Genomic DNA, 14,972 nt, shown 5'->3' on the forward strand with positions numbered 1-14,972 from the left:
GCTTTTCTATTCTTCCTACCAAAGTGGATAATTTCACATTTCAAGCTTCAAGTGCTGATTCTGAATGTGGCTTCAGCCTTATGAATGATATAAAAACAAAATTACGAAATGGCTTGAAAGAAAATCACCCTGATATGCTTATGCGGATCAAATCTCAGCTGTCAAGTGGTAAGGAAGTAAACCTGGACAAAATATATAAACACTGGAATAGAGGGAGAGATGGAAGAGAAAAACATCTGAACCAGAGACAGTCGCCACCTTCTTCTCCATCATCTCACCTGTCAGCTATAGACTCTGGGACCCCGATAATACCAGGGAGATGGGTTGGCAGCGGGGGGGGGGGCGACTGGGCGCGTGGGTAACCCGCCTAGTAAATCGATGCATTCCCTACGCGATCGCGGGTAAATTGAAGCCACTTACCTTGGCTTCCAGGTTTCTCGTTGGAAACCTGCGCAGCGGGCGGACTGCACACCCGCATCACAGGCTGTCAGCTGGAGGAGCCCTATTATAAGGGGCAGTCCTCCAATGCTGCTCCTGCAGCAAACAACCAAAAGAGCAGCATGGAGCAGCCCAGGGGAAAGGCTACCCCCAAGTTTGATGATGCCTCACTCCAGGTATTACTGGATGGGATGAGGAGGAGGAGAGAGATATTCTATCCGGCGGACGAAGGAAGTGGCATACCTCTGCCACCAAGAAAGCGTGGCACGAGGTGGCAGAGGAGGTCAACAGCAGCAACGTATCCCGCAGCTGGATCCAGTGCAGGAAGCGCTTCAATGACCTAACTAGGTCAGCCAAAGTGAGTACACTTACTCATTCTCCTACACTCCGTCTTCCACATCACCACCCCCACCCCACAACTCCTTCTGCACTGCCAACACTATATCACATCACTCCTCACACCCACTCAAACCTCATCCTCAACTTACCTGCACTTACTCACCTCCCCTGTACTCATCCCACCACTACCACTCAACCCAGTCCTCATACAATGTCATGGCTCTGTCGCATATTCACCCTCTGATGCATCTCTTTCACGGTCAGCCTCACCCAAACCAGTGCATTCAGCAGTTGGCCAGGTCACCATCCCTCACTCACACCTCTCTACTTTCTCCCCTTATAGGAGAAGAGAGCCCAGAATGCACGGGAAAGGGCGAAGACCGGAGAGGGGCCGCAACATCAGGTCGTCCTCACGGATGCGGAGCAGGAGGCTCTCGAATTGAGCCACCCCCTCGAGTGCTTGTCCATGGGGGAGGCCGAGACTGCCACCCGACAAACGGCTGGTGACAGAACTTTAACATTCAGCACTCACAATAGCAAGTGATGTTAACATGCCTTACCATCTTCAGCACCTCAACATCTGTCATGATACTTAATATTGCCTTCTGTTCTCTTGCAGGGCCTTCAGCGACTGCTGCGACGGCGGAGGGCGATTCCTCAGAGGACCTGCCAGCCTCTGAGGGGCACTGTCACATCTGAGCGAGCCATCCACCAGTGCAGATACACACACCTTGATGGGTCCCCGTCCTCACTTAGTTGGGGTTGCAGGTGGTGAGTCACCACACACGTGAGCACGAGCAGACACTGGTGGCAGGGGCAGCTGTGGAGAGTCTGCGTTAGTGGGAGCATTCTTTTCCAGGCTCAGCTCAGCTGGACACAAATGCTGAACCCTGGGGGCCATCCATGAAAAGGAGAATGATCGAAGGGGGGCAGCAGCACATTTGCGAAGTGCTGGAACAGGTGCCACGCGCACTCTCCACAATTGCGTAGAGGATGGAGGAGTCCAACTCCTGCATGAGTGGAATGGTGGCACAGGTACAGGAGGGGATCTCTGAGATACTGTCACAGAGACGTGAGGGCATCTCTGAGATAGTGTTGCGGATAAGTGTGGGAATGTCTGCGATGGAGGGAAGGCTAGCCTCCATTGAGCTTCAAGCACGGCTCACCAATGAGTCCATTCAGGCCCTGACAACGGCCCTTCGGACTCAGGGTGAGCAACATTCTGCCGCTTTAAACAGGCAGGCAGATACACTAGGACTGACCTTACAAGGCTTCACACATGTCCACCAAACTGTCGTCCAGCAGGGTGGAAGGAGTGACGTCGGCCTGGTCCAGGAGAGGGATGATGGCGAAAGGGGACATGGAAGTGTCGATGCCACTCAAAGTGCTTCCACATCTCACCCGTTGCCCCCCTCTCAACCAGTACCCGCAATGCTGCCCCCTCTCCAGGTGGTCGAGTCTGCCCCTGCATAGGTTCAGGTGGAACGGTCTTTGGAGGGGCCCTCATGGGCACCGAAACCCAGAGGGCGTCGGCCCAAAGCATCTAATCGGTAATGGCATGACCAAGAGCAACCTGCCATTACCTCTGCTGCAGCCACAGGGGAAGAACCACATAGGAGTAGTCGGAAGCATACGGCAAAGGTTTTGTGTGCACAAAGGTGTTTGACCATTTGTCATGTTTTTTATTTATGTTTGATTTTTTTCCACTCACAATAAATATTATTATTACCACTACTGCCACGTCATGCCCATTCTTGACTGGCTTGTGCAATAAGTCCCTTTCATGAGGTTCACCATGAACACCCATATTTGATGCCACCCATTGGGTCACTCTACAGTGGGTGTATGTGTAGTTGCACGACTATTTTGTGCAGGGAGCGGGGGAGGGGGCTGGTGTGGCCGCTCCTCTGTCCAGGTGGTGAGGACTGGACTCTTCACACTGTCTGATGTTAGGAGAACCGTTCACATATCAGTGACTCCCTGGCCTCACGAGCAGCCAGGTGAGCTGTTGTTCTGTCCATGCTCCTCCTCCTCCTCCTCAATATGGGTGGCAGATGTGGATGGGGCCTCCTCCAGCGGCACCTCTCTCTGTTGTGCCTTGTTGTGCAGGGCACAACAGACTACTGTAATGCGTCCCACTCTCTGTTGCGTATTGAAGCACCCCCCCAGAACGATCAAGGCACCTGAAGCACATCTTGAGCAGCCCTATAGCATGCTCAGTTGTAGACCTGGTACCGATGTGGCTGTCGTTATATCGACGCTGTTGCTCGGTGGTGGGGTTCCTCAGAGGTGTCATGAGCCACGTGTGCAGGGGGTATCCCTTGCCCCCGAGGAGCCGGCCCTTGCGGATGTTTGGTGCATGGAAGAGGAGCGGGATGTTGGACTCCTGGAGGATGAAGGAATTGTGGCAGCTGCCAGGGTATCTAGTGCACATGTGAAGAAATCTCTTGCAGTGGTCACAGGTGAGCTGAGTGTTGATGGAGTGATAGCCCTTCCTGTTGATGAACAGTCTTGGCTCGTGTAGAGGTGCTCATATTGCTATATGGGTGCAATCGATTATACCCTGCACCCGTGGGAAGCCAGCCACAGCGTGGAATCCCACTGCTCTCTCCATCTGGCTGAGGTCATCCATGGGGAAGTTGATATAGTGCGAGGCCCTGAAAAACAAGCCGTCGGTGACCTGCCCTATGCACTTCTGTGCAGACGACTGATAGACCCCGATGATGTCCCTGGTGGCACCCTGGAAGGATCCAGAGGCGAAGAAGTTGAGGGCAGCGGTGACTTTGACAGCGGCAGGTAAGAAGATGCTGCTCGGGCCAGCTGGGAGCAGCTCGGCATTAAGGAGGCTGCAGATGTCCGCAACTACCTGGCGACTGACTCTGAGCCTCCGTATGCACTGCTCCTCAGAGAGGTCCAGGAAGCTGAGCCTTGGTCTGTAGACCCTGTGGCGAGGGTAGTGCCTCCTGCGACACCGCTCTCTCTGACGAAGGGTCATCAGCATGTTTCTCCACAGATGCTGCCTGACTTGCTGAGTATTTCCAGCATTTTCTGTTTTTATTTCAGATTTCCAGTATCCGTAGTATTTTGCTTTTGAAATTGAAATGACTATGCTACTGCTACAAAACATCGTACAGATTGCTGATCCGTCAAAACCAGTTACAGCATTATTATTGATTCTACATGGTATAATAGTTAATAGAAAATTATTTTTTAATGAATAAAGTCATTGTAATATAGAAAATGTCTTTTTTGAAAGTTAATATACCCAAAAATGAAAGTTAATTCTGGTTTGTCTTTTTTTTCTCTCTATGAGCAGCATGGGGTTCCGAGATGAAGCTGCTGGCTATTTCCACAAAGCTGTCAAGCTCAATCCTGACTGTGCAGATGCAAGGGAGAATTTTTATCGTGTCGCCAACTGGTTAGTGGAGCGCTGGCATTTTTTAATGCTGAATGATAAAAAGAGGAATATTGCCTATCAAAGAGCAATCCAGAAAGCAGTGCAGTCTGGTTGCACATCTGTTCTGGATATTGGAACAGGAACTGGCATTCTCAGGTCTGTGGAATTTCCCTGCATGTGGTTCTGATGTAATGTGTGTGTATATAATATGTGTCTATGTATGTATACTATAAAGACGGGATTTGGAGGGGCAAAGTACCAAACTGGGAAGAAATGAAAGGTAGCATGTCTGAAATTCCCTGTGTGTTTTTTCATTATCAAAAAACAGATCAAGAGATGTGGTGAATCACATCCATGACATCAGTATGCACAATATGTGCCATACATACCTCGCTAACATCATTCATGCAATGTGCATGCATCTCTGGATCCAACTTTTTGGCAGAAAAAGAAATGAAAGACAGCAACACTATTTTTCAGGTTAGGTGTGACTGTTCCAACTTCACAAAACGAGAAGGAAAACATCTACAGCCCTTTTATTTGGACACAACCAAAAAATCATTTTATGGTGAAAGTGGAACTTTTCACATTAGTCAGTAAAACATTGTACCCCAAGGAATTTACGCACAGTTATACTTTTTCATGAGTATTACTGCAATTATTGCAAGAGGAAACAGACCTACCATTCCTCCATGTGCAGTCCATCATGCTTTGAATTTTGAGCCCATTCTGTATATTTGTAGCTACTGTAACAGAGCTCCCATTATTTGCATGTACACCCTAGATGTCTGGTTATCTAAAATTTAAAGTGCCAATGATCGATCTGATCTTATGGTAATGGCATGAGGAATGAACAATGAAATTGGATATTTTAAAAATAGCTCTTTGTTCAGACACCACTTTATAGGGCTCAATAATGTAAATAATTGTAGATTGCCATTTAGCTTAACTGTACCTTTTTCTTAATGTGGTGCTTTTTTGAGTTTTAATGATGCTCAAAAAATAGTGGACTATTTTGCCGGTTTTCTCTGAATTTATCTTTTTTTTGGGTCCTTTTTTTTACCCGGCTTTGAATCTGAAAAAACATGAGCTTTTAAATCGGCAGTTAAAATAAACAACTTTAATGTTCCTTAATAATGAGTCACTTGAGACTGGTTGAAAGTACGCAGGGGTCCTTGGCTAAAACAGATGTTTATTGCTTGGAATAGTGGTGGGAAAGGATGTCAGTCAGTACGATATCCTCATGAGCACTTAATGACATCAGTTTACTGGTCTTCTTCTCCAAGTCAAGGCAGAAAATTGAGTTGTTTCCAGGGGGGACGCAAAATACTATAGGATGTGTTTATCCCAACAGTTCCGATAAATGAATAATTCAGATAACTGCATATTAATTTCGGTACACTGATGTAGAAAATTATATTAATTCAGCACAGAATCTGATATGCAATGAAGTAATTGTATATTTAGGGCAGGTGATTCAATTAACTGGCTAATTCAGATATAGGATTTTTTTTTAACCGTACCCAGTTGGAGGTAGTAGTCCTGTAGTGTAAAGTAACACCCTCCCCCCCCCCCCCCCCACTCCCAAACATACATACTTATCTTTTATTTTAAGAAACTCAGTAACACATGCCAAAGCAACATTGTGATAAGGAATAGCTGCTGAGGTTAAACCCTTTCATAGATTCTTAGACTAGAGGTCTCCACCCAAATTTAATTGTGCACCCTTTCCATAACTGATTGTTTAATATTGTCAACATTTTGAAAGTGTACAAACTATACACGTGGGAAGAGAAGGGAGAGCGAGTTACAATTTTTTTTTAACAAAAGGTCATGCTTTTTTGGACAATTTGTTTTTAGAAAATAATATTATTGTCTTGTGAACAGACAAGGAACTGTGCCCAGTTCCTTATGTTGCAGCCAATTATGTTATTCATTATTCCAATGAGCTTATCTTGTATCATGAACCACTCTGAACCAAAGCTATTTTATAATGTTCATGTTTTATTTTAAAAAAAACTTTTCTGTGCATTTCTGTGCAAATGCATCCTGGGCAGTTCAACATGTACTTACAGCATTTGCATTGATGGAAGCAGATGTAATATTTCACATTAAAAACAATTGGGCTTGACTTCAAAACAGCTCAGACTCATGGGATGAAAGTATTCTCTTTGTCAGTTGTAAGTTCCCTAAGAGGAAATAGTTTATGTGCTCTCAATCAGATTCCTGGTGAGCATGAGTCCATAGATCAAAATCTCTCAACTCCAGGCAAACTGTTACTCAGACATGAGAACTGGAAAAATTCTAACTGCCCTAAACAAGTTTGCTGTGTTTGACATTGAGTGTCAGTGTTTTGTCACCAGTGCTATCATCTGTTGACTTGGCCATCACTAGAATTCATTTAAAATATAATTTAACAAAAATATCAGTTGCAGTTCTTTAATTTCAATTAATTGGAATTGCACTCCTATTAGATTTTAATATGATATTTGGAAAATAGTTTTAACATTTTTTTTGGTGTGACTAGAATGATTTTGTAATTCATGGTTTGTTGGTGAACAACAATGAAGCTTTTGGAAGTACTCTGAATACCTGCAATTATTCTAAGTGTTTGCAAATTGGGTTGTCTTAATAAACTTGGAGAAATAAGTCCAAACTCAGTGGAATTAAATCTTTTTGTTTGCATACTGATATACTCGGTATCCCCTACTGATGGCATACACAGTGCATGAAATATAATTGCAACAGAAATTATTTTCTTAGCCTCAAACAACACAGTGTGCAAAAGTGTGGTGAATGGATTGATGTAGGACTGCTTAACCTCAGTGATGCATTGTATAACAGGTGTACATTTCTGATTTGCGGTGATTGTGAGAAGGGAGGAAATGGAGAAAACGTAGTTGAGGTGGGAAGAATAGTCCTCTAGAAAGAGAAATATCAACTGAGAAAAGATGAGATACAGGGAATAGAAATTAAGATAGCAAGGGCCAGGCGAGGCAGAAGAAATGAGTACGTGGTTATTGCCAGAGACTGATGGGTGAAGGAAAGTGAGAAATGATAGTCAATTTCTTTTTCATTCTTTTATATTTTTCCTTGCTTTATGCCATCCTTCCATTTCTTCCTCTCTTTACCACTAACCTTCTCTGTCTTGCTTTTCTTTACTTTTTCTATTATCCATCATTCCTTTTGTATTCATGTTCTCTGCTTCATTGTTCCTTGCTTCTTTCTTTGTCTAAATTTATTTTTGTGATCATTTGGAAATGTTAGTACTTGTAAAATAATGGACATCATGTACCCAAATTTCCAATTTGTACTGGCACACTGCATCAACTCACCAATGTTATTTAACAGAACATCGCTCCCCTGCTACCTCTGCCACTGAGAAGGACAAGAACAGCACTGTCGCAGGAACAGCATCACCTTCAAGTTCCCCTCCAAGTGGCACACCATCCTGACTTGGAGATATGTCACTGTTCCTTCTTTGTCGCTGGGTCAATATCTTGGAATTCCCTACCTAATGTCATTGTGGGAGCACCATCATCACAAGGACTGCAGTGCTTGTGATGATGGTGCACACCACCTTCTCAGGGCTACTAGGGATGGGAAATAAATGTGGCCTTGCCAGCAATATATATATAAAATGGTAAGCCTCCCCATCAGTAGTGTGGACTTATAACAGTACCCCAATTATCTTACTGTATTGGTATGCTGCACCTTAGACTGGTTTCCAAACTGAACTGGGCTTTTTGGGGAAAGTACCTTGCAGAGTTAAGTTACTTCCCCAGTGTAAAGGAAAATTGAATGCCTTTGTAAATTCATACTTTACTCTCATATCAAACATTTGTTTCAAGACTGGTAAAGGCACAAAAATGTTAGAATAATCTGAGATGGAGGATCAAATAAGGTATTAAAAATTACTTGTAAAATGGTTTGGGAGGGGTTGCAGAAACATATAAGTCTAGAATCAATGCATTGGTGGAAACAGGGTACTCTTTAGAACATACAAAAATGTAATCTGCATCTTCATACCCACAAGAAATAATTTCTGGGAACCTAATTGTCAATCACAAGGTTGGAGTTGAAGAAATATAGGTGATAGACTTAAGACAACCAAATAAATTTGTTAGCCATATTTTTCCTTCCTCTCTCAAATCTCATTTTTTTCCTCTGTCATTCAGTATGTTTGCAAGAAAGGCTGGAGCTTCCCATGTGTATGCTTGTGAGCTGTCCAAGACTATGTATGAACTTGCCTGTGAAGTGGTAGCTTCCAACCAACTGGCAGGAGAGATCAAGATTCTGCATATGAAATCGTTGGACATGGAAGTACCTAAAGATCTCTCCAGCAGGTGCGTGCAGTCACAACCTAACAAAAACAGTGTGTTCTGCTTTGAAAGCTATGCTTCTAGGTTTAAAACTCCACGCCATAGCCAAAAGCCATAACGGAGAAACTTATTTTGGTGTGTTTTCTAGTCCTACAGTGAAGTATTGCAATTCTAAAATTTGTGCCTCAGCTTTGGCTTGTTAAAGCTGCATCCAGCAAAACAAGGGTTTCTACTCCTGAAATGGGATTACAGGATATACTTTGAATTTTCAATAAATGCTTTTGTATTTCATCTTGTAACTGTTCCATAGTTTACGAAATGGTTTTCTTTAAATTACTAATAGTAATTATAACAAAGGCGAATCAGAGAAATTTAGACAAGCACAGACAGTCATAGGTTTTAGGTTAGAGCTAGGTGCAGAGGTAGTATATTGGGTTAGGATGATAATGTTTTCCCCTCTGCGACCTGAGTTTAATGGATGGGTGGAATATAAAGAGGTCAACTTTCTATTATGTTTAACTGTTTGGGCCTGTTACCATGTGGGCTTACTCCCAGTGCTTTTTCCTCATTCAACTTGCAAAAGACAACTTTCATAGGTGAACAAGCTCACTATGATCTGAAATTTAACCATATGCATTTAGTGTATGGAAAATAGTATACTGCAGGGAAAACAATCCTTTTATTATGAATTTGCTACTTGTATGTAAAGTTCCACTGCATCTCGCGTCACTTCTGAAAACTGGTAATATCAGTCATACCAGACGCTTTTTGTAATGGGACTAAACTATTAGACAGGTTTATTCACAAATAGAATTATTTACAAATGTACATAGTATAGGCGAGTTATTGAAAAGTCCAAAACAGTATTAGAAGTCTGAAAAGTTAATCAAACAAACTAGTCAGACAAGACATTATGAATTTTTATAGAACTTGAGATGGTGTACTTCTCAAAGAAATAAGCAATCTTGTTTCTCAACAAAACAGAATGCAAGTTACATAAGCATTACATAGGTTGGAAGCACTCAAAGTAGAGAAGTCACCCGGTCCAGATGGGGTGCATGCTAGGTTGTTGAGGGAAATAAAGGTAGGGATAGCGGAGTCTCTGGCCACAATCTTCCAATCCTCCTTAGAAGTGGGAGTGGTGCCAGAGGACTGGAGGATTGCAAATGTTAAACCCCTGTTCAAAAAAGGAGAGCGGGATAAACCCGGCAAGTACAGGCCAGTCAGCCTAACGTTGGTGGTGGGGAAACTTTTAGAGACAATAACCTGAGACAAAATTAATTGTCACTTGGAAACATATGGGTTAATAAATGAGATCCAGCATGGATTTGTTAAAGGAAAATCATGTTTGAATAACTTGAGAGTTCTTTGATGAAGTAACGGAGAGGGTTGATGAAGGTAATGCGGTTGATGTTGTGTATATGGACTGTCAAAAGGCATTTGATAAAGTGCCACATAATAGACTTGTTAGCAAAATTGAAGAGATTGCGGGTCAGGGGGGAGATCGCCGGGGGTGGGGTTTAAGAGATAGTAGGTCAGAGGGGAGATCGTGGAGGGGGGGAGATTGCGGGGCGGGGAGGGTTGAAGAGATCATGGGTTGGGGGCAGATCGTGGGGGGGGGGGGTTGAAGAGATCGCGGGACAGTGGGGGGCTTCGGATCGTGAGTTGGTGGGGGACTTCAGATCGCAGGGAGAGAGTAGGCGGATCGCAGGGAGGGAGGCCGATCACGGCTGGATTGCTCGGAGGGCCAAGTGGGGGGTGAGGGGGGCGGGGGGATGAACTCCTGCCCCTTCTGGCCCACAAGCAGTGCTGGAAAGGCTCTTATCTGCTGGATCCGGCTGTTCTTGCCTCCCTTCAGCTGCCGGGTTTCCCAAATCCTGGGAAACCCGGCCCTCAGCTGTTAAATGTAAAATTTTCATAGCATCTTCGTTGTCATGACGAAAGAAGTCATAGGATTGGTACCATTTTACAGCCTCTCGACGGTACTCTCCAACATTAAAGACTTTAGTTGGGGCTCCAATCCAGTTGAGGTAGCGATTGAGTTTCTTAGCAATATAGGTCTTTCCCCTAGCTGGCAGTCCTACCATCACAATCACCGTGGGGGAATTAGTCAGGTGTGGAACAGATGATCGGGATGGCAATGCCGGTGCCTCATCCTTGTAAGGGATCCATATTTTCCGCATTGGGTTCCGCGTTAACTCCCTGGGCATTGTCTTGCTTGCGTTGCTGGTAAAGGATGGGCTTTGGGTTTTTTTTTGTTTGGGATCCAATGTGTCCAATGCAGAGGATGGCCGGAATACAGGTTGCGATAATTTTCAACGTGCACCATCTAGTTCAACTCCGATCTGATCTGATCCACAATGCTGCAAATGTGCTACTGAAGCTGCTGGTCTAATGCACCTTTCACTGCAGGTATTAACAAAGCTGAACCTCGAGAGAGCTTTGCAGTCCTGCCACATCCAGTCGTGAATGGTGGTGGACAATTAAACAACAAATGGGAGGAGGAGGCTCTGTAAACATCCCCATCCTCAATGATGGCAGAATCCAGCACATGAGTGCAAAAGACAAGGCTGAAGTGTTTGCAACCATCTTCAGCCAGAAGTGCCGAGTGGATGATTCATCTCGGCCTCCTCCCGATATCCCCACCATCACTGAAGCCAGTCTTCAGCCAATTCGATTCACTCCACGTGATATCAAGAAACGGCTGAGTGCACTGGATATGGCAAAGGCTATGGGCCCCGACAGCAACCCGGCTGTAGTGCTGAAGACTTGTGCTCCAGAATTATCTGCACCTCTAGCCAAACCGTTCCAGTACAGCTACAACACTGGCATCTACCCGACAATGTGGAAAATTGCCCAGGTATGTCCTGTCCACAAAAAGCAGGTCAAATCCAATCCGGCCAATTACCACCCCATCAGCCTATTCTCAATCATCAGCAAAGTGATGGAAGGTGTCGTCGACAGTGCTATCAAGCGGCACTTACCCATAACCTGCTCACCGATGCTCAGATTGGGTTCCGCCAGGACCGCTCAGCTCCAGACCTCATTACAGCCTTGGTCCAAACATGGACAAAAGAGCTGAATTCCAGAGGTGAGGTGAGAGTGACTGCCCTTGACATCAAGGCAGCATTTGACCGAGTGTGGCACCAAGGAGCCCGAGTAAAATTGAAGTCAGTGGGAATCAGGGGGAAAACTCCCCAGTGGCTGGAGTCATACCTAGCACAAAGGAAGTGGTTGTTGGAGGCCAATCATCTCAGCCCCAGGACATTGCTGCAGGAGTTCCTCAGGGCAGTGTCCTAGGCCCAACCATCTTCAGTTGCTTCATCAATGATCTTCCCTCCATCATAAGGTCAGAAATGGGGATGTTCGCTGATGATTGCAGTGTTCAGTTCCATTTGCAACCCCTCAGATAATGAAGCAGTCTGTGCCCACATGCATCAAGACCTGGACAACATCCAGGCTTGGGCTGATAAGTGGCAAGTAGCATTCGCGCCAGACAAGTGCCAGGCAATGACCATCTCCAACAAGAGAGAGTCTAAGCACCTCCCCTTGACATTCAACGGCATTACCATTGCCGAATCCCCCACCATCAACATCCTGTGAGTCACCATTGACCAGAAACTTAACTGGACCAGCCACATAAATACTATGGCTACAAGAGCAGGTCAGAGGCTGGGTATTCTGCAGCGAGTGACTCACCTCCTGACTCCCCAAAGCCTTTCCACCATCTACAAGGTACAAGTCAGGAATGTGATGGAATACTCTCCACTTGCCTGGATGAGTGCAGCTCCAACAACACTCAAGAAGCTCGACATCATCCAGGACAAAGCAGTCTGCTTGATTGGCACCCCATCCACCACCCTAAACATTCACTCCCTTCACCACCGGCGCACTGTGGCTGCAGTGTGTACCATCCACAGGATGCACTGCAGCAACTCGCCAAGGCTTCTTCGACAGCACCTTCTAAACCCGCGACTTCTACCACCTTCTACCACCTAGAAGATAAGAGCAGCAGGCATATGGGAACAACACCACCTGCATGTTCCCCTCCAAGTCACACACCATCCCGACTTGGAAATATATCGCCGTTCCTTCATCATCACTGGGTCAAAATCCTGGAACTCCCTTCCTAACAGCATTGTGGGAGAACCTTCACCACACGGACTGCAGCGGTTCAAGAAGGCGGCTCACCACCATCTTCTCAAGGGTAATTAGGGATGGGCAATAAATGCTGGCCTTGCCAGCGACGCCCACATCCCATGAACGAATAAAAAAAAAGTAAAAGTCTGTTAAAATTTGCGGCACGCAGCCTCATTAGCATATTTAAATAATTGTCCCGCCTCTTGAGAGGTTAGTCGCCTGCCCCACAACCCGTCTCCGTTAAAACCGGATGTGAGCGCGGGTTTCAGATTTTTGAAATTTGAACCTACCTCACCCCACCCCTCTCCCGCCCATTGTGGGGGCTTAAAATCCCCCCCCAGAGTACAAAAGCAAGGAAGTTATGCTAAACCTTTTTAAATCACTGGTTAGGCCCCAGCTGGAGTATTGTGTTGAATTCTGGACACCACACTTTAGGAAGGATGTCAGTGCCTTAGAGAGGGTGCAGAGGAGATTTACTAGAATGGTACTAGGGATGTGGGACTTCAGTTATGTGGAGAGACTAGAGAAGCTGGGATTATTCTTCTGAGAGCAGAGAAAGTTAAGGGGAGAGTCAATAGAGGTGTTCAAAATCATGAAGCCAGAGGACACAGATTTAAGGTAATTGGCAAAAGAACTTGGGGCGAGATGAGGAGAATTTTTTACGCACCGAGTTGTTATGATCTGGAATCCACAACCTGAAAGGATGGTGAAAGCAGATTCAACAATAACTTTCAAAAGTGAATTGGATAAATATTTGAAGGGGAAAAATTTTCAGGGCTATGGGGAAAGGGAAGGGGAATGGGACTAATTGGATAGCTTTTTCATAGAGCAAGCACGAAGGGCCGAATGGCCTCTTTCTGTGCTGTATCAGTCTGTGATTCTATGATAAGCTTACAGCATTTAGTTCACCCAGGTACCCCAACAAGATAAACTGAACTTATTACACACAGTGTGCTGCCTTTTTATATTCCTAATTCTTTGCTTTGAAGGCTGGTCTGTCAGATAAAAGTGATTGGTTGAACAATCTTTACAGTCTACAGACACTACAGCATAAGGGTGACAAACTGAGAGTATTGCTGATGAGTGTAGATATACATTGTCTGGATTTGGGCAGATTGAACTCGCAACAGACATTTAGTTACATTTCATTCATGCCTTGCTCGAAGCACCTTTTAACTTAATTACTTTTTTTGATGAGAAGCAAGTAACCTTCTTCTTGCAGTGTGTCCTGATGAGATGCAGAAAGTTTTCTTGAGGTGCATCATCAATCAAGACCTTAGCATGCCAAAATATTTTGTCTTCTTCAAAGTACTGTGGCAGTAAATTAGACATCTCGGCCCTGATATTACCAGGGAGGCGGGATGGCAGCGGAGGTGGGGGGGGCGACTGGGCAACCCGCCCAGTGAAATCCGTCCGTTCCCCACGCGATCGCGGGTAAATTGAAGCCACTTACCATGGCTTCCGGGTTTCCCGTCGTCAACCTGCGCAGCGGGCGGACTGCGCACCTGCATCACAGGCTGTCAGCTGGAGGAGCCCTACTTAAAGGGGCAGTCCTCCAATGCTGCTCCTGCAGCGAACAACCAAATGTACAGCATGGAGCAGACCAGTGGAAAGGCTGCTCCCAGATTTAACGATGCCTCACTCCAGGTCCTACTGGATGGGGTGAGGAGGAGGAGGGAGATTTTCTACCCAGTGGATGGGAGGAAGTGACCTGCCTCTGCCACCAAGAAGGCCTGGGTCGAGGTGGCAGAGGAGGTCACCAGCAGCAGCAACGTCTCCCGCACCTGCATCCAGTGCAGGAAGCGCTTCAATGACCTAACTAGGTCAGCCAAAGTGAGTACACTTACTCATTCTCCTACATTCCGTCTTCCAAATCACCGCCTCCATCCCATAACTCCTTCTGCAGTGCCAACACTACTCTATCACATCACTCCTCACACCCACTCAAACCTCATCCTCAACTTACCTGCACTTACTCACCTCCCCAGTACTCATCCCACCACTACCACTCAACCCAATCCTCATACAATCTCATGACTCTGTTTCATACTCACCCTCTGATGCATCTCTTTCACGGTCAGCCTCACCCAAACCAATGCATTCAGCAGTTGGCCATGTCACCATCCCTCACTCACGCCAGAGAGCCCAGAATGCACGGGAGAGGGCGAACATCGGAGGGAGGCTGCAACACAAGGTCGTCCTCACGGAGGTGGAGCATGAGGCTCTTGAACTAAGCCGCACCCTCGAGCGTCTGTCCGTCGGGAACGCCAAGACTGCCACCCGACAAACGGCTGGTGACAGAACTTTAACATTCAGCACTCACAATAGCAAATGCT

General features: G+C 45.7%; 1 protein-coding gene across 2 annotated transcripts in view; it reads left to right on the plus strand.

Moving 5' to 3' along the window:
* prmt9 (protein arginine methyltransferase 9) overlaps positions 1 to 14,972 on the plus strand; it is a 49,711-nt gene that overhangs the window by 6,124 nt on the left and 28,615 nt on the right. Inside the window, exons 2-3 of one of the 2 annotated variants that reach the window (XM_067992232.1) lie at positions 4,094 to 4,330; positions 8,353 to 8,520. In XM_067992232.1, the coding sequence (XP_067848333.1) occupies positions 4,094 to 4,330; positions 8,353 to 8,520 (405 nt within the window). Of the gene's footprint in view, positions 1 to 4,093; positions 4,331 to 8,352; positions 8,521 to 14,972 lie in introns of those variants that run through there. The other variant, XM_067992246.1, reaches the window with a different exon arrangement.

The sequence above is a fragment of the Heptranchias perlo genome, chromosome 1 (assembly GCF_035084215.1).
Source record: "Heptranchias perlo isolate sHepPer1 chromosome 1, sHepPer1.hap1, whole genome shotgun sequence".
NCBI classification, from domain to species: Eukaryota; Metazoa; Chordata; class Chondrichthyes; order Hexanchiformes; family Hexanchidae; genus Heptranchias; species Heptranchias perlo.